Here is a 19,290-nt window from a genome sequence, read left to right as displayed (position 1 = left end):
AAAATTTCTATTGGACAGTGCTCATCTAGGCTTTAAAAGTTGAGAACAGTGAAATTGTTCTCTTGAAATTTGTTATTTTGGCAAGAAATTCATTGTAGTGGCATTGTGGCTTACCATTATTGTCTTTTGGTGAAAGAAACAGTTCTTCAAACATTTATTGAGCAGCCTTTCCTGGGTCATGTCTCAGGCCTAGGGCTGGGGTTATCTTTGGGCCTGAGACTAGATCTGACCTATTTAGTCGGAGTTTTATTGGATGCCAAATCATGATCAGGGAGACTAGGTAGATGGGAAACTGATAGAACTGACTAGGTCCAGGAAAGACCAGTGAATGACTGTTGTATATCAGTAGAAAACCCGGGTAAAGATTTTAAACTTTTTCTTGGGGATCCTGGAAAACAAACTTCTCTAGAACCTTGGGTTCTCTGAATTCAGGTTCTAGTGGTCCTGATCATGATGTGGTTGTGGTGTGTAAAGCACAGGAGCCTGTGGGAGCATAGAAGAGACACACAGAACTCATCAGAGCAATTTCAAGATCTATTTTGACTTTTGGCTTTCTTAGTCCTACAAGCCCTGTGTCACTGTATCTCACGTTTATGTAAGACTTGAATTGCAGTTGACTAAGTGAAATAATGTTATCTCATATTTAATTAAAACATTTGAATTTCAAATTTGCAGATGTGTTTGTTTTTTGGATTTTGAAACCAGTCTTTTTCTTCCTCATAGGTCCCCGAAAAGCTATAGGTTCAGCAATGTTGTTTGTAGTGCCCAACTCAGACTTGAGTGTTTGCAGGAAAAGGAGGGGGGGAATTAGAGGAGACCTGACTTGAGTCCTTATGTCAGTGGTGAGTAAAGGTTGACTCAGGTAGAGAAAATAGCACGTGTAAAGGAGTTGAGGCCAAAGAGCATGTTGAATTCTGGGAACCATGATGTACTTCAGTGTGGATGGAGTATACACTGTTGGGTAGGATGCTATGAAAAGCAAGAGATAAAGTGGTCGGCAAATCATGTGGGATACATACAACTTCTGTTTTGTAGAAAGAGATGTTTGATTAGAATTGTAGAATTTTACCTTTTAAGGGCCTTAATCTTACGTATGGGTTATTGAGGCTTCAAAAGAGACTGAGTAACTGGCAGAGTGTTAACCAGAGTCCATGTCTCTGTTGCACTATACTGTCTTCCTACAGTCAAACTAAAACATAGCTTGAGTAGCACTAACACATTATAGATTATAATTAGCTAGTGTTTCACGCTTTAATTTGCTGACTGGTAAGACTCAGAAGTTTATTTAAGTTACTGTCATGGTAAATGTACAATTTGATAGTCAAAATATCAAAAAGGAAAAAGATCAGTGACCTTTTAATCTCTCATGATAGCCAGTCACAATTTGAGGAATCAGTGGTCATTTTCTTTTTGTCAAATGTGTGGTGGTGCACACCCGTAGTCTCAGCTACTTGGGAGGCTGAAGTGGGAGGGTTGCTTGGGTCCTAGAGGTCAAGGCTGCAGTGAGCCATGATCGTGCCACTGCACCACAGCCTGGGCTACAGAAGCAAGACCTTGTTTAAAAAACAAACAAAATGCCTATTTGAAGAGCTTGTCAACTGGAACTTTCTCTTGTATGAAATAAGATTCCTAGACTTAGAGCCATTTGCTTGATTAACTTGCCATAAAGTAGATGATTTACATATATTCACCAAATCTCGCAACAATTGAATGTGGTGGTTATTTTTATCCTCATTTCAAGACATGGGTTTGGAGTAGTTAATTTGGTAATAGCAAATCTGGGATTTGAATCTAGTTCTACCTCATACACATACCCTCGCTGCCTCCGGTTTTTTTTTTTTTTTTTTTGAGATGGAATCTAGCTCTGTTGTCCAGGCTGGAGTGCGATGATGTGATCTGGGCTCACTGCAACCTCTGCCTCCCAAGTTCAAGCAATTCTCCTGCCTCAGCCTCCCGAGTAGCTGGGATTATAGGCACCCGCCACCACCAAAATTAGCCCAGCTAAGTTTTGTATTTTTGTATTTTTGTTTTTTTTTTTTTTTTTTTTTAGATGGAGTCTCACTTTGTCGTCCGGGCTGGAATACAGTGATGTGATCTGGGCTCACTGCTATCTCTGCCTCCCAAGTGCAAGCAATTCTCCTGCCTCAGCCTCCTGAGTAGCTGGGATTATAGGCACCCGCCACCACCAAAATTAGCCCAGCTAATTTTTGTATTTTTGTATTATTATTATTATTATTATTTTTAAGATGGAGTCTCACTTTGTCGTCTGGGCTAGAGTGCAGTGGGGTGATCTCGGTTCACTGCAACCTCTGCTTCCCAGGTTCAAGCGATTCTCTTGCCTTACCTCCCCCGCCGAGTAGCTAGGACTACAGGTGTGTGCCACCACGCCTGGCTAATTTTTGTATTTTTAGTAGAGATGGGGTTTCACTTTGTTGGCCAAGCTGGTCTCAAACTCCTGACCTCGTGATCCTCCCACCTCGGCCTCCCAAAGTGCTGGGATTACAGGTATGAGCCACTGCACCCGGCCTAATTTTTGTATTTTTAGTAGGGGTGGAGTTTTACCATGTTGGTCAGGGTGGTCTTGAACTCCTGACCTCGGGTGATCCACCTGCCTCGGCCTCCCAAAATGCTGGGATTATAGATGTGAGCCATTGTGCCCGGCCCCATGTCCTTTTCAGTATGTATTTATCTTCCTAGTTAAACTGAGGCAAGTGAATATAAATAACCTTTGCAGTAACATTTCAGATTGCCTGTGTGCACACTGACTTGGTGATGTTATCTTAGGAACCAATCTGTTTCTTGTCTGTCTTTTTCTTTTGAAAGCAATTTAAGTCACCAACCAAAGACCCTGGATTTCTCAGAATATTTCCTGATCTGTTTAATATGTTGTGTTCTGTGAGACAGGTGGGTTTGGGGATATGTTTGTTTATTTATGAAGCTTAAGAGCCTGCTTTCTTTTTATTTTGTTTTGTTTTGAGACGGAGTCTTGCTCTGTTGCCCAGGCTGGAGTGCAGTGGCACGATCTCCGCTCACTGCAACCTCTGCCTCCTGGGTTAAAGTGATTCTCTTGCCTCAGCCTCCTGAGTAGCTGTGACTACAGGAGTGTGCCACCATGCCTGACTAATTTTTGTATTTTTAGTAGAAACGGGGTTTTACTATGTTGGCCAGGCTGTTCTTGAACTCCTGACCTCGTGATCTGCCTACCTCTGTCTCCCAAAGTGCTGGAATTACAGGCATGAGCCACTGCGCCCCGCCTAATTTTTGTATTTGTAGTAGAGATGGAGTTTCACCATGTTGGTCAGGCTGGTCTTGAACCCCTGACCTCAGGTGATCCACCGCACTCAGTGTCTTTTTTTTTGTTTTTATTTTTGAGAAGGAGTCTTGCTCTGTCCCCCAGGCTGGAGTGCAGTGGCATAATCTCGGCTCACTACAGCCTCTGCCTCCGTGTTCAAGTGATTTTCCTATCTCAGCCTCCTAAGTAGCTGGGATTACAGGTGTGCACTGCCACGCCAGGCTAATTTTTGTTTTTTTTTTTTTTTGGTAGAGATGGGGTTTCACCATTTTTGCCATGCTGGTCTCAAACTCCTGACCTCAAGTGATCCACCCACCTTGGCCTTCCAAAGTGTTGGGATTACAGGTGTGAGCCACGGTGCCCGGCCAAGAGTCTGCTTTCTACTGAACAACTCTGATTGCCTTTGAGTTGAATCTAATTGAAGAAATCCAATTTAATGTACATTTGGGGTTACATTTAGCAGTGGTTTGGGTTCTAGCTAAGAATCATTTTGCCAGCTAGATGTGGTTGCTGAGAATCAGGGCAAAACTCTGCTTGACAACAGTAGCCAGCTGTGGCCATTTCATTGCCTTGTGGTCAGTAGGTATGTGGTTTGTAGGTAAGATTAACATTGTTCTCCATATATCCTCAAGGCTCCTGCATTAGTGAGGATCTGTAAAACCAGAGACAACATATTAGCAGTGGTCTCAGGACTAAGTGGAGGGAATGTAGATGTAATTACTGAATTCTATAATCAGGATCTTTGTGACCCTTGGAGGAATTTTTTTAAGGCAAATATAGAGTTCTTTCTTCAGGAAGTGGCAAACATCTGGAATCACCACGTCCAGCAGTTTACAGGCTGAAAATGTAAAAAGTTCAAGAACCACAGCAAGTAACCAAAGTGACATTAGTGATGTTAAGGTTCCATCCCAGGTCTTTGAGGATGATGCCATGAATGGTTTAATAGTAACTCTCCTATAATCTACACTTTGCTTCCATAGACACAGCACTGAATTGGATGGACCCTAGAGATTAGTTAGTAGCAGCTTACATATATAGAGCTCTTACTTTGTCAAGTACTGTGCAAAGCCTTTATATTCACTGTCTCGTTTAATTGTTTTTTGAGACTGGGTCTCACTCTGTTGCCCAGGCCGGAGTGTAGTGGCACGATCATGGCTCACTGCAGCCTCGACTTCCTAAGGTCAGGTGATCGTCTACCTCAGCCTCCCAAGTAGGTGGGATTACAGGCATGCACCACCACACCTGGCTAACTTCTGTATTTTTTTGATAGAGATAGGGTTTCACCATGTTGTCCAGGCTAGTCTCCAACTCCTGGGCTCAAGCAATCCTCCTGCTTCAGCCTCCCAAAGTGCTGGGATTACAGGCATGCACCACTGTACCTGGTGTCATTTAATTCTTTTGACATCCCTGTAAGGTAGGTGCTGTTGTTGATCCCAATTTACAACAAAGTTAGGGTCAATTCTGCTTGGATCATGTGGCCTTTGAATAGAAGTCTGCAAAGAAAAATCAGGGTGCCATTAACAGAATAAGGGGGGAGTGGTTGCTAGGCAGATAAAAGCAATAGATGTCCATCTTAAATATTTTACTTAGTATTTTATTTGTTTTTGAGTCACCCTCTATTTTTGTTTGATCAGTTACTTGAGTTCACAACAATAGGTACTTTCAGAAGGTACATTAGGCTTTGTTCCTTTTTTGAGACTTCTAGTACAGTCCTTTCATTTAATGTCCAAAGTAGTCTGAGGCACAGAATAGGGAGTGACTTACCTAAGGTCATATAACTAAAGGTGGCTTGAGTTAGAACCTAGGAGAGTTCTAACCTTCCCATCGTACCAGTCTGCTTTCCTGTACTTTTGTCCTGTTTCTGAGTCAATTTACATGAAATGAAGTTTATTCTCAGTTTCACTTCTGGCACGATGTTCAACATTCAGTCCATGTATAACGAGGAGTTAGCTTCTCCTTGCCTGGTGCTATGGTCTGAATGTGTGTGATCCCCCTGAATTCACATATTGAAATCCTAACCTCCAAGGTGATGATATTAGCATAGGGGCCTTTTGAGAGGTGATTGTTCCAGTATAAGAGAGACCCTAAAGAGCTCATTCTACCATGTGAGAACAGTGGTAAGGTACCATCTAGGAACCATAAAATGGGCTCTCACTAGACACCAAATCTATGAGCACCTTGATCTTGGACTTCACGGCTCCAGAACTGTGAGACTTAGTTTATGGTATTTTATTATAGCAGTCTGAATATACGAAGACACCTGGCATCTCTCCATGGCTTTTCTGATTCCCATTGCCTTTATGTAGAGGGGTTTAAAGCTGGTCTGAGATCAGCCACTTTAAGCACCTTCTAAATTCTGGTATTTCAGATCCAGTCTCCTCATTTAGGCTTTACACACACTATTCAGACTAGACTTTAGATTTTCTGATTCTATGACTTTCTTCCCTAGACTGTGATCTAGAGGCAGGGTTGTGTGTTCTGTTTAGTTTATCCCGCATTTCAGCACCTTCCATAATGTGTCCACAACTGTTCTGGCCAGAGGCAGCTCTGCAGATGGATAAGGCACAGGCCCTAGCCTTGAAGATCTCACTATGTAGTGGAAGAGGCAGGTATTTAAATTACTCCTTTATTGTTTGGTGAATGCTGGTGAGGCCTCTTCTGTTTTCCATATTTCATTGTTGTGATATTAGAACTGAATCTTAAAAGATGAATTGTTTTACCAAGTGGAGGAGGAGGAGGAATCACAGAAAGGCAAGAAAGAATGTGGCATATTTGACGTGGTCACAACAGCCCAGAATTGCAAAGGACTTTAAAAGTTGTGATGCTTAAGCTGGGCTTTCTCTAATCACAACACTTTGGGAGGCGAAGATGGTCAGCTCACTTGAGGTCAGGAGTTTGAGACCAGCCTGGCCAACAGGATGAAACCCATCTCTACTAAAAATACGAAAATTAGCTGGGCATGGGCAGGTGCCTGTGATCCCAGCTGCTCAGGAGACTGAGGCAGGAGAATCACTTGAACCCAGGAGGCGCGGAGGTTGCAGTGAGCTGAGATCGCATCACTGCGCTCTAGCTGGGTGATAGAGCAAGACTGCATCTCAAACAAAAACAAAGTGTTTAAGCAGTTGGTCTGCTACATGAATCTCATTTCTCCCCCATGACTGCTAGTTTTTGGTTTGGTTTTTGGTCACCCAGTTTTGACAGAAGTTACTCTCATGCCCCTCTAGTCCTAATTTTGCTCCCTTTTTTTGTTTTATTTTTTGAGACAGGGTCTTACTCTGTCACCCAGGCTGGAGTGTAATGGTGCAATCTCGGCTCACTGCAGCCTCCACCTCCCAGGCTCAAAAGATTCTCCTGCCTCAGCCTCCCAATTAGCTGGGATTACAGCCAAGTGCCATCATGCCTGGCTAGTTTTTGTATTTTTAGTAGAGACAGGGTTTCACCCTGTTGGCCAGACTGGTCTTGAACTCCTGGCTTCAAGTCATCTACTCGTTTCGGCTCCCAGAGTGCTGGGATTACAGGCATGAGCCACTGCACCCAGCATCAAGATCCATTATTTTTGAATTTACTGGTGAAATACTACAGTTGTTTACTGAACGGCTACTACGTGCTAGGCTTGTGAGAGGTAATGGGGTTAAAGCTGTTAAAACAAGGCAGGTTGGATCCCCGCCCTCATGCAACAGTCTCATTGTGGTCAGACACTGAACAAGTAGTTCCTTGTCGATGAGTGCTATGAAGAAGCAAGCACAGGTGTTAGAGATAATTATAACCTTTGTTATAATTTGACCTTGTGTGTGAGACAAGGGTGAAAGAGGCAAGAGAAAACTTTTCTGAGGAAATATTTAAACTGAGGAAGAGTAGAAAGCAAACAGGAGAAAGTATGCAGCCATTCCAGGAAAAACAAAACCTTTCATCAACGATGTATAGAGGACCTACTATGTTTGCCATTCCTTGTGCTTGATTTCTCTCTCCAGTGTGATAGTTATACACCAGCTAGACAAATGTAGCTCATACTTTTTGGGTCCGAGCATATGAAATGTGAAGTGTGCTTTGAGAGGTATTTATTCCAACCTGAATAGCATACTTATTAATGGAAAAATTGCTTCCATTTGTTTGTATAGGTAAAATTCTTCAGCATTTGTGAAAAATTTACATGATATTACACTGATATTTGTGTAAGTTAATATTTTATATATTTTGCTTTCTTTTGTGAGAGAATTAGCAGTGTTGAACAGAATTTATGACAGGTATTAAATGAATTGTAATTTTCCTGTGAGTTTTTATTCCAACGGACATTGCCATGATAACTCATAATTACTTGTGCTGTTGTATATTGAGCTCCTACTGTGTGGCAAGGCCTGTGGTAAGCATTTTATTTTGGTAACTTGTTTAATCCTCCTTACAATTCTGTGGTAAGTGCTTTTATCTGTTTTTGTATTGAAGGGATGAAATGGAGGCTCAGAGGGATATGTAGTAGCTAAATATTAGAGCTAGGATTGAAACCCAAATTGACTTCTGAGTGTAGATTTCCCCCCCACTGTATGATACTTCATATTTGGAGTCAGCTTGAAGTAACTCACAAATTGTAATTTTTTTCCTATTGTTTTCTCTTTAGGTTTCTGTCAGGATGAATTGGCAGAACTTGACCCAGGCACTAGTAAGTTCTCAATGTTACCCAATATTCTGTGGTAAGAAAAGGATGTGTGTGTACACTTTTAAATGAATAACTTAAGGTGTCATTGATAAGCCTTACTTTATTGACTCTCAGATTTTATTTCACTTTAATTTGTAATTATAGGAAGGGCATTCTGTCTTTTTTAGTTATGCTTTCTTCTGATATTATCCAGTGGCCGGGATCTATCTGTTTAATGGAAAGTTGGTTTGCTGAAAATTTCTGTTTAATACCAATCTCCTTGCTTTGTTCTCCATCCCTCCATGAAACCAACAAAAATAAAAATTGTACTTTGAAGCTAGGCGCAGTGGCTGACGCCTGTAATCCCAGCACTTTGGGAGGCTGAGGCGGGTGGATCAGGAGTTCGAGACCAGCTTGGCCAACATAGTGAAACCCTGTCTCTACCAAAAATGCAAAAATCAGCCGGGCGCGGTGGCGGGTGTCTGTAGTCCCAGCTACTCGGGGGGCTGAGGCTGGAGAATTGCTTGAATCCGGGAGGCGGAGTTGCAGTGAGCCAAGATCGTGCCATTGCATTCCAGCCTGGGTGACAAGAGCAAACTCTACCTCAAAAAAAAAAAAAAAAAAAAAAAAAAATTATACTTGCACTTATGCACATGGACGACTGTATACTCACAAACACTTCTAAAATGTTGATAGTTTTGAAATAATTTCTTTCAAAGAAGCATTTTGTTTAGTTTAGAAATTTTAATTGATAACCTTTGTAGTACAGTTTAATTTTCATTTACAGTCTTATGGTTAAGATATGAGAGTATCATTTCAAGGTCTAATTAAATGATGCTTTTCAGGACTATGTGAGTCTTCATCATAGGTAATCATTTGAATTTCCAGTTCTTCCTAAATGTGGTGGCATGCACCATTCTGGGACACATACTCATAATGGTTAGAAATAGGACATGGGAGTATCCAATGTATACAGACCTTATTTTGCTATAATGCAGGAAGGTCAAATGATAATTTAGATTGAGATTCCATGAGATGGTCTAGAGTTATTTTTCTGATTCTAGTACTTTGTTACGGCTGGTTCTTTGCCACCAGTCTGCTGTTGAGATAAGTGATAAAGCTTACCTTTCCATCATCGTGAAGCTGATACGAGCTCTGAGGTTGTGGACCTTCTCACATATTCCCCTCTGCCCTCCTTAATAGTATAAATGTCCATGTTTCAACTAATACTTATTAGTTGGTAGGCAAATTAGTTCTCATGATGCTTATCAAACACCAGGGAAATACATTTGTCTTTTTAAAAGTTGTAAATTTCAGAATCAGTTTTGTATTTAAGGTAGGATAGCCCCAGTATACCAGCAGCTATAGGTGAATATACTATGGTTGACCCTTAAACAATGTGGGGGTTATGGATGACAAACCCCTGCACAAGTGAAAGTCCACTTAAAACTTTTGACTCCTCAAAAACTTTATTAATAACTTACTGTTGACTGGAAGCCTGGCTGATAACATAATCAGCATATTAACACATATTTTATATGTTATATGTATTCTGTATTGTTACAATAAAGTACACTAGAGAAGAGAATGTGTTAAGAAAGTCATAAGGAAGACAAAATATATTTACTCTTCATTAGTAGAAATGAATCATCATAAAGGTCTTCATCCTCACCGCATTCGTGCTGAGGGAGGGGGAAGAGGGTTGGTCTTGTTGTCTTGGGTGGCAGAGGTGAAGGAGGTAGAGGAGGTGAAAGGGGAGGCAGGAGAGGTAGGCACACTTGGTGTAACTTTTATTGAAAAAAGTCTGTATAAGTGGACCTGTGTAGTTGAAACCTGTGTTATTCAAGGTCTAGCTGTGTTTTCTATTATTCTCTTATGAGTAGCTTTTGTTTAGGGGGAGGAAAAGATAAATTCAGTTATTTTTCTGGAGTCATGGTCCTTTCTCTTTTTTTGAGACGGAGTCTCGCTCTGTCACCCAGGCCGGAGTGCAGTGGCATGATGTCGGCTCACTGCAACCTCTGACTCCTGGGTTCAAGTGATTCTCCTGCCTCAACCTCCCGAGTAGTTGGGACTACAGGCGTGCACTACCATGCCTGGCTAATTTTTGTGTTTTTAGTAGAGACGGGGTTTCACCATATTGGTCAGGCTGGTCTTGAACTCCTGACCTTGTGATCTGCCTGCCTCGGCCTCCCAAAGTGCTAGGATTACAGGCGTGAACCACCACACCTGGCCATGGTCCTTAGAAGCATTTTTGAACATTAGGAAGGACATTGAGATGCCCTGTAACCTTTCAGACAACTACACATAAAACATGCTAAATAGTTGATAAGTCAGTTTGTTAAGCACTGAGTGTTCTCTCTGCTCCACACCCAGTTCTCTAGGCTCTAGGGATACACAGATAAGTAAGTATAGCTCTTGTCCTTGTATATTATCAGTGTATTAGGAAATATTTGAAAGGACATTTTATAAACCTCTAGTTTAGCACTTAGTACCCAAACGTATTCTCTTTTTCTGCACCTAGTAGCAATTGCAAATGGCTAATGCCCATTTTCTGAGAAAGGTCCTTGATAGTCTCAGAAAAATTATTGTTGAAGTCTTCTTTCTGGGTTAAGTAATACCAGCTCATTAAACATTTCTGCATAAAATTCCTAGCTAGATACGGCAATTTATAGACCTCTCTATTCCACGAGAATGAACAGACATTGAGACATAATTTTATACATCAGTATAGAATAGGAGTCACCAAAAAAAAAAAAAAAAGACTAAAAAATTGTACTTACTGGCAGGGCGTGATGGCTCATGCCTGAAATTCCAGCACTTTGGGAGGCCAAGGTGGAAGGATCATTTGAACCCAGGATCAGGAGTTTGAGACCAGCCTGGGTAACATAGGGAGCCCCATCTCTACAAAGAAAATTTAAAAATTATCCAGGTGTGGTGACATGTGCCTGTGGTCCCAGCTACTTGAGAAGGTGAGGTGGGAGGATTGCTTAAGGAGGAGGCTGCAGTTGAGCCATGATCACACCACTGTATTCCAGCCTAGGTGACACAGAGCAAGACCCCATCTCAAAAACAAAAAACAAACAAAAAAATTTGTACTTAGTGTATGTAGGTAATATTCTCAGTAATTCCTATACTGGGAAGTTAATGGTATTTTAATCTTTCTTTTTGAAGAAATACATAAGGATCTGATTATTCTAAAAATATTTAGGCCGGGCGCGGTGGCTCACGCCTGTAATTCCAGTACTTCGGGAGGCTCAGGCGGGTGGATCACCTGAGGTCAGGAGTTTGAGACCAGCCTGACCAATATGGAGAAACCCCGTCTCTACTGAAAATACAAAATTAGCTGGGCCTGGTGGCACATGTCTGTAATCCCAGCTACTCAGGAGGCTGAGGCAGGAAAATTGCTTGAACCCGGGAGGTGGTGGTTGCGGTGAGCCGAGATCGTGCCATTGCACCTCAGCCTGGGCAACAACAGCGAGACTCTGTCTCAAAAAAAAAAAAAAAAAAAATAATAATAATTAGACAAAATAAAATTTTATCTCAGTTTGTATCAATTTTGGGGTTCAAATGAGCATGTTCAGCCCTACCAAGTGATAGGAAACATCAAGACTGAGATGGGCTGTGTGTGTTGTGTTAAATTGTCTGTGGTTTTTGATACTGCATATTCTGGGGATTCTGACTAGGAAGGAATAGCATCTCCTATGCTAATTCCATGTGACTTTTGTTTATTTAATTTAATTTTTTTGAGACAGGGTCTCACTCTTTTGCCCAAGCTGCAGTGCAGTGGCATAGTCATGGCTCACTGCAGCCTTGACCTCATGGGCTCAGGTGATCCTCCCACCTCAGTTTCCTGAGTAGCTGTGACTACATGTACACACCACCATGCCTGGCTGATTTTTGTATTTGTTTTTCTCTTTTAAATATTTTTAATTGAGATCAGGAGGTCAAGACCATCCCAGCTAACACGGTGAAACCCTGTCTCTACTGAAAATAAAAAAATAAAAAATAAAAAAATTTGCCAGGTATGGTGGCAGGCGCCTGTAGTCCCAGCTACTTCGGAGGCTGAAGCAGGAGAAGGGCGTGAACCCCGGTAGGTGGAGCTTGCAGTGAGCCAAGATCACGCCACTGCACTCCAGCCTGGGCAACAGAGTGAGACTCTGTCTCAAAAAAAAAAAAAAAAGAAAAGAAAACAAAAAAATAAAAATGAAGTCATTAGGTTGGGCACAGTGGCTCACACCTGTAATCCCAGTACTGTGGGAAGCTGAGGTGGGTAGATCATGAGGTCAGGAGATCGAGACCTTCCTGGCTAACACGGTGAAACTCCGTCTCTACTAAAATACAAAAAATAAGCCAGGCATGGTGGCATGTGCCTGTAGTCCCATCCACTCGGGAGGCTGAGGCAGGAGAATCGCTTGAACCTGGGAGGCGGAGGTTGCAATGAGCCAAGATCACGCCACTGCACTCCAGCCTGGGTGACAGAGTGAGACTGTGTCTAAAGTAAATAAATAAATAAATAAATAAAGTCATTAAAAAGCCGAGAACATAAGAGTCACAGTGTTTAAGAAAGTGAATTTTAAGCCAATTGCTTGGTGGCCTGCTGAATTTGAAGTAGTTCTATCTCTCACTTCTGATTAAACATGGAAGAAAACAGACTGGCTAATTTGGTTACACTTTGTCCAAATACAATGTTAACTTAATGGAACCCTGAAATATCCAAAATGATAACTGAATGCTAGTTACAAAACAATAATAAAAAGTTTAAAAGTCTTCCATATGTGCTGTTAACAGTACAAATTCAAGTGCAGAATTATTATGCCATTTTAAGTATTATCTACTTTATAAAAAAATCACAGTGGTCTTCATCACATGGCAAAAAAACCAAATTTCACTCTTCTCCAAAGGAGTAAGTCCATCCTAAATGTAACTACAAACAATTGTGTAAAACTATTTGTTATTTTTCCCCCAATCTACTAAACATTTTCCATTGTCATTTAGTAGTTTTACATAGAATATGCACTACACTTGGATTGCTCAGGGAAAATAAGATGACATATATTGTAGTTTTACAATGCAAAAGAGAGCTTTCATTTTAGACAAAAGGACAACATAGGAGGCACTAAAAAATATATGTCTATTAATCAAGAGCCCATTTAAAAATGATTCAGCATTTAGTATGTAGATCTGGAATGCACAGTTTCTGGAAGTATAAGAACTTACATATCAAAAGAGCTCAGTGTTAAACTGTGTCCTTACACCCTCTTCTAGTACTATAGACACCTGCCAGATTTGAATTCCCCTAGTTCTATTATTTCCATCAGAAAACCAAAAACAGATTATTGGGATCCACCTGTAACTGACCAGAGCAAAAAGTTTTTGACACTTCTTGTTTGTGTGTTATGAATTTTACATTCAAAATCAGATCTCTTACATTCCAAGGTTAGTAACCCAGCCATCCTGAATCAAAGGTTTTTCTCAACTAGGCCTTAGTGTATGGATGACTGGCTCACATACTTACTGTATATGGGGAAGAAGTGAAGAATTTCTTGGTCAGAGCTTAAGTTACAAAGAACATGAGTGGCCTCGAATCAGATGACTCTTCAACTCAAACACTCCTTACTGAGAGCACTTCATAAAACAAGCAAAAAGTCTACCTCTCTCCACCTTCCCCCAATTGCAATAGTGAACATCTGAAATGTGGCGGGTGTAGCTTTTCACTCAGAAGCAATCATGGAAGGTGAGCTGAATCAATCCATTTTCATCTCCACTTCCTCCAATCTAAAGATTTTGCTCCCCAATCTAAAGGAATAGCTGAAGGATGCAGCTAATGGATGAGCATAACAGCAAAATACATTACATGAGAAATATGCTAATATAGGCTAGAGGTGCAGGACTTTTAGGGGCAGGAGGGGAAAGGACAATTCACAGAACTAGTGGCTTTTTCAAAGGAAATTAGGGACATTTTTGGTCATGGAGACTGGTGCTCACCTACCACTAAGGACATGCACAGTTACAGTCACTGTTTAACAACCATGTGAGGGTTTGACATGACCCCAACTAAAAAAACTTGAGTGTTTATGAATGTAATTGCTGAGCTGTACTTGGCCTGATTTCCTCAAGTATGATATACCGTTGACATCACCCATTATTCAGGAAATTGCCCTGTGATTGGTACCATAAAAATGTAAGAACTAATCAAAAGTTCATTTCTGTTAAAAACCTTTTTTTCCCTTAAGTAGCTACATCTGGCAAGATTCTTTTTTACATTAAGCCTGTAGTCAACAAGTCTGTAATAAGGCATACACGCTATACTTTGATCATTAAATAATGACACAACCAGCAAACTCCTTTGCTCTAATATTTTTTATTCCCTCAAATTTGATCTGAATTTATCAGTATTTTAAAAAGTTTTTAAAATTTGGTATTTTCCTCTTAAGCTGACTAGAGACGAAGTTTTACCACGCTACCCAGGCTGGTCTTGAACTCCTGGGCTCAAGTGATCCTCCTGCCTTGGTCTTCCAAAGTGCTGGGATTACCATGCCAAGCCCCGCATGACTTTTGAGGATATTAGGGATTTGCTTGTGTTGTATCTTTGGAATTTGGAAGCCCAAATATTGCCCCCCATTCCCCAGATTCCTGATAGGAAAGCCTGCTCACACTCCCTTATTTTGGAACAGGAAATACTTCGTTGCTAATTTCCAGTTGTGCATGGCAGTGGTTGTAGGCAGCAGGTTTGGGACAACAGGTGTCATGTGTGGGAACTAGTTGAGGAAAGACTGACTTTGTCCAATTAAGTGGCTTGGCTCTTTTTTTTTTTTTTAAATACTCTTAATGTGATAAAGCAGATGGGCAGCCATGCTCATAATATGGGCAGCTGTTCACACTCTGGCTGCCTTCCTATGATTCCTGGGCTTCCTGGAGTCCAATGTTATGGCACAGGTTCAGGCTAAGTTCATTTCTACAAGAAGTGTCCCTGTACCGTGTCCATTAGCATAAGCTAGGGACAAGGGCAGTCAAAGGTCAAGAGAAGTTCAAAACAGCATAACCTTTCTGTGCTTCTGTTTCCAAATAACCCGTCTGCCCTGCTCCCCCAGTTTTTTCCTCGGCCATCGTGTTTACCGTGTAGTTGTAAAACTCAAGAGAACAAGGACCGACTTGATACAAGGGAAGTTAGAGAATAGAAGTCATTGTTGCTTAAAACAGGAGAAATAATTGATTTATGTTTGGGGGCCAATTAGGCTATAAAACAGGAACAGTAAAGGGACCTGTGACTTCAGGACAGCTACTTGCTCTGATTTCTGCCCCATAGACAGGGGGCTTCCCAATAAAGGCTGTCAGCTTTCTAGGCTAAATTATTAATTCCTTTCATGCCTCTCAGGGATTGTAAACAGCACATAATACAGGGAAACAGTTGATAGTGTTCAGTTACTGGCCAGATAGAGGGTCAAAGGGTAAATAGTTGGATTAGCAACAGCTGTTCTTCCTCTCCAAACTTTTTGTCTCTTATTATCTATTTCAGGAACACTGTTCCTGAATTTTTGGGTCACATATAATGAAGTCCATTTCTCCTCTTGTAACAATCCTACAAGTAATTACATTGAGAGTAAACATTGACCAAAATTGAAAATACTTATTCTAATTCAGTTTCTAAAGTTGAAGATTGAATTTTTTTTTTTTTTGGTTATGTGCTATGTTGTCTAATATTCAAAGGATATCATCCCAAGGAAAGTACCTGCTTGAAGTCAGACATATTAGAAGCTTTTTAGCTGGTGTGTGTGTGTGTGTGTGTGTGTGTGTGTGTGTGTGTGTGTTTTACCAGCTGGTTGAGGATCTTGGTATAGCTTGATTAAAAGAAAAAAACATTGTTTTTGTTTAAACTGGTAGTAGAATAATGTATGTTCACTATGGAAAACACTAAGAGAAAATAGAAGCATCTCTAATCCCACCACCTAGAAATAACCATTGCTTCACGTTTGAGAGTATGTCCTTCCAGGTTGTGTCCGAGCTCATCTTTTACCTAATTAGGAATCTATATATACTATATATGCAATTTTTGTGTCCTGTTTGTTTTCCCCCACTCTGTATTACATTGGGAACATTGTCCCAAGTCATGAAATGATTTTCACAAATATTTTTAATGGAAGGATATTTCATTAAATAAGTAAATAGCTTTATCATGATTTATTTAACCATCCTGCTATTGTTGAGCATTTAGATTTTCAGTTTTTTCTGCATCATAAATAATGCCACAGAGAACACGTTTGTGTATAAATGTTTGCATTTAAAATGAGTGCTTTAGTTTTTTTATGAAGCCAAATGTGTTCTCATAATTAAGAGCATAGACTCTGGCTCAAGATTGCTTGGGTTCAACTTGGCTTCACTGTAATCTTGGTTAAATTACTTAAACTCTCTGCCTTCCTTTTCTCATGTATGAAATGAGGACAGTAAAATGTATTTCTATTTTATTGGGTTGCTGTGAGGATTAAGTGAAGTGTAATGTATTTAAAGTTCAGAATAGTGCTTGACAAATGGTAAATACTATTAAGTGTATGCTGTTCTCGGCTATGTAGTACAATGTTGAAATTCTCAGTCTTTCTGCACTAATGGGCTGTTGAAACTGTGTTTTATTCAACTAAGCTAGCCTGTGTTTCTTAATGACACAAAGGTGTTAGCAGGTGTAAGTTACTGCGTCAAGTAAATAGTTCAGATGAGATTGGGCTTGTTCAGAGTGTATGACCATAGACTCCAATTAAATAGTTCAGTCACAGGAATAGAAGAGCTAATATGCTGCTGACTATTTGGTCGGGACTTCTTTACCATCTGGGTGACTGTTAGGGTGTTTTGGTCGTTTCCCCCAGCCAATAGCAGGTAATTCTCCCAAATGACCATCTGCCAACACATTTGACTTCTCAGGAGACTGAACAAGTTAACCTTCTGCTTATTTAAAACAGATAACTCGAATTATACACTTTCTTTTTGGTCAATATCAAGGTCTTATAGAAAGCATACTGAATAAAAAGTTTGTAAAATTTAAAGTCTGCCTATTACCATGGATTCCTGTTTACTCAGACTTTAAAAAATAAAGTATATTCTAATGATCAGGGATCTATATAAATGAGATATATATATATAATGTGTATAATAAATAGTATGTATTAATATACAGTATATGTCACTATATGTAATATAGTGTGTATGTATATATATTTTTATGAGTATTTTAAAAGAGACTTGAAAGTTAAGTGCTGGGTGCAGTGGGTCATACCTGTAATCCTAGCACTTTGGGAGGCCAAGGTGGATGGATTATTTTGAGCCTAGGAGTTCGAGACCAGCCTGGGCAACATGATGAAACCCTGACTCTAGGCGTCTACCCATAGTCCCAGTTACTTGGGAGGCTGAGGTGGGAGGATCACCTGAGGCCCTGGAGGTTAAGGCTGCAGTGAACTGAGAGATTGCACCACTGCATTCTAGTGTGGGTGTCGGGAGTGAGACCCTGTCTCAGAAAAAAAGTAAGTTAAATTAATTTTTGGTATATCTTGTCATATTGGTAGATGCCCACCAAGGAGAGTTCTACGTGTGTTGGTGGGATGAACAGGCAAGATGAAAAAAGCAAGATAAAAAGTAGGCAAGATAAAAAGAAAGCCTGACACCACGAACTTGCTCTGGCTTTGCATTCAACTATCATGTGTCTTGGGATCCCAAAGATTTTTTTTTTGTAGATTCTTCCAGCTACAAAAGAGAAATGTATATCTCAGCTAGAGTACCCTAAAATTCCAGTATTCTGTCCCGTGTCCTAATGGATTTATTCCTAGTTGTCAAACTATGTGTCACAATTTTTGGTCTCAGAAAGTAGTTCATATAAGCCCAGATGTTGTCTACTGAGAGTGAACTTAAAGACTGTTACAGATGAAGGAAACAAAGGAAATTACCATTTACTGGGTATTCCTTACGTGCCAGGCACTTTGCATATGTTCAGTAAGTGTGAGAAGGATTATAGCATATAAAATATCTGATTTTAAGTTTGGCTTGGTAATACCTAATTCATTTAACGCAGTTATTGTTCTTTTCTCCCTCCCTACTTTGGGTGCCAACCTGAGACATAGTTCCTGCCCAGAAAGGACTCTGGTTTAATCAGGAAGGCAGACACAAAATATGATGTGACTTTTACCACATAATAGTAAGGATACCTAATATTTACTATGCACAGAATGTTTCACATGCATTTTTTATTAAGCGTTCATAAGACTTGTTTAAAAAGATACAATCCCCATCTTACAGATGAGAACTATGAGGCCTGAGGAGATTAAATTACTCACCCCAAGGTACCTAGTGAAGTATCTGAGACTTCAGAGCCCCTGCTTTATTAAATAATTAATTTCTATCCTGTCTCTAGCTCTCTGGATAGTGACAAATCTCAAATGCTAATGGTGGAGGGCTAAGGCAGTGTAATGATTTATAACATATATAATCTTTTGTGTAAAAGAATGAAGACTATTTTTGAAGTGTCATCTGGGCCTCTTCTGCATGTATTAGGGTGGTTTTGGACGCAAAGTAGAATGATTCATTGTGGAATAGGTTCCTGAGGTGTCTGCTGTGGCTCAGATTCAGGATTATTCCACTATTTTTCAAGTAAGTTCTTGAAACATAGTTCACAAATCTCCCTTGTTTTCTCCCTTTATGTCCCTTTTTCTCTACAACATTGTTAGTGATTTTGCTATGTTACATTCATAACAGTTCCGAGTGCCTGCTTCCAGAGCTTCAGTTGATTCTGTGGCATTGCTGCTAGATCAAGCCTTCTGAATGTGGCCTTTTGCTGAGGAGTTCCCTTCTGATAAGGATTCTTTTGATCAGGGTAGGAGTGGTATGAGATCCAGAGTTTAGGCTGAACTCTCATCCCCTTGACCTCTGCCCCTATTTGAGTTTATACTGACTTGGTAGCAACTCCCTATGGAGCCAAGAGTTTAGCACTTGTTTACAATTGATGAAAAGATAGTTGCATTCAAAGGCGGTTGTTGGGTCCTTGGATAGTCATGGATGTCTGCCACTATCTCTGGTGGGTGAAGGGATTGCTTGAATATCTAAATCTGGAGATTTTAATGAATGACTGAGAAGAAATGAGAAGAAGTTCTGAGGCTAGTTAGGTTCTGCAATTTTTCTTTCCATGGGAGCAGTATTGCAGTAACATTTTCAGATGAGACAAAGACTTTTAATAAACATTTGTTTTATTAAAAAAAAAAAGGCTGAAAGAGATTGCTTAAATTCAGTACTTGATGTAACAAGGGAGTACATGGGAATTCTTCTCTTCCTTTTTGGATCTCTTGCCAAAGAGAAAACTTTCTGTGTTGGGCAAAGGTATCAGTAATGGGGGAAT

At 40.3% G+C, this 19,290-nt stretch overlaps 1 protein-coding gene across 4 annotated transcripts in view; it reads left to right on the top strand.

Moving 5' to 3' along the window:
- The window catches only part of NR6A1 (nuclear receptor subfamily 6 group A member 1), a 256,395-nt gene that overhangs the window by 30,310 nt on the left and 206,795 nt on the right, over positions 1-19,290 (top strand). For all 4 annotated transcript variants that reach the window (XM_073021918.1, XM_073021917.1, XM_008006275.3 and 1 more), the window contains exon 2: positions 7,905-7,946. In XM_073021918.1, coding sequence (XP_072878019.1) covers positions 7,905-7,946 — 42 coding nt within the window. The remainder of the gene's footprint in view (positions 1-7,904; positions 7,947-19,290) is intronic.

The sequence above is a fragment of the Chlorocebus sabaeus genome, chromosome 12 (assembly GCF_047675955.1).
Source record: "Chlorocebus sabaeus isolate Y175 chromosome 12, mChlSab1.0.hap1, whole genome shotgun sequence".
Taxonomy (NCBI): Eukaryota; Metazoa; Chordata; class Mammalia; order Primates; family Cercopithecidae; genus Chlorocebus; species Chlorocebus sabaeus.
This window is presented reverse-complemented; position numbering and strand designations above follow the sequence as displayed.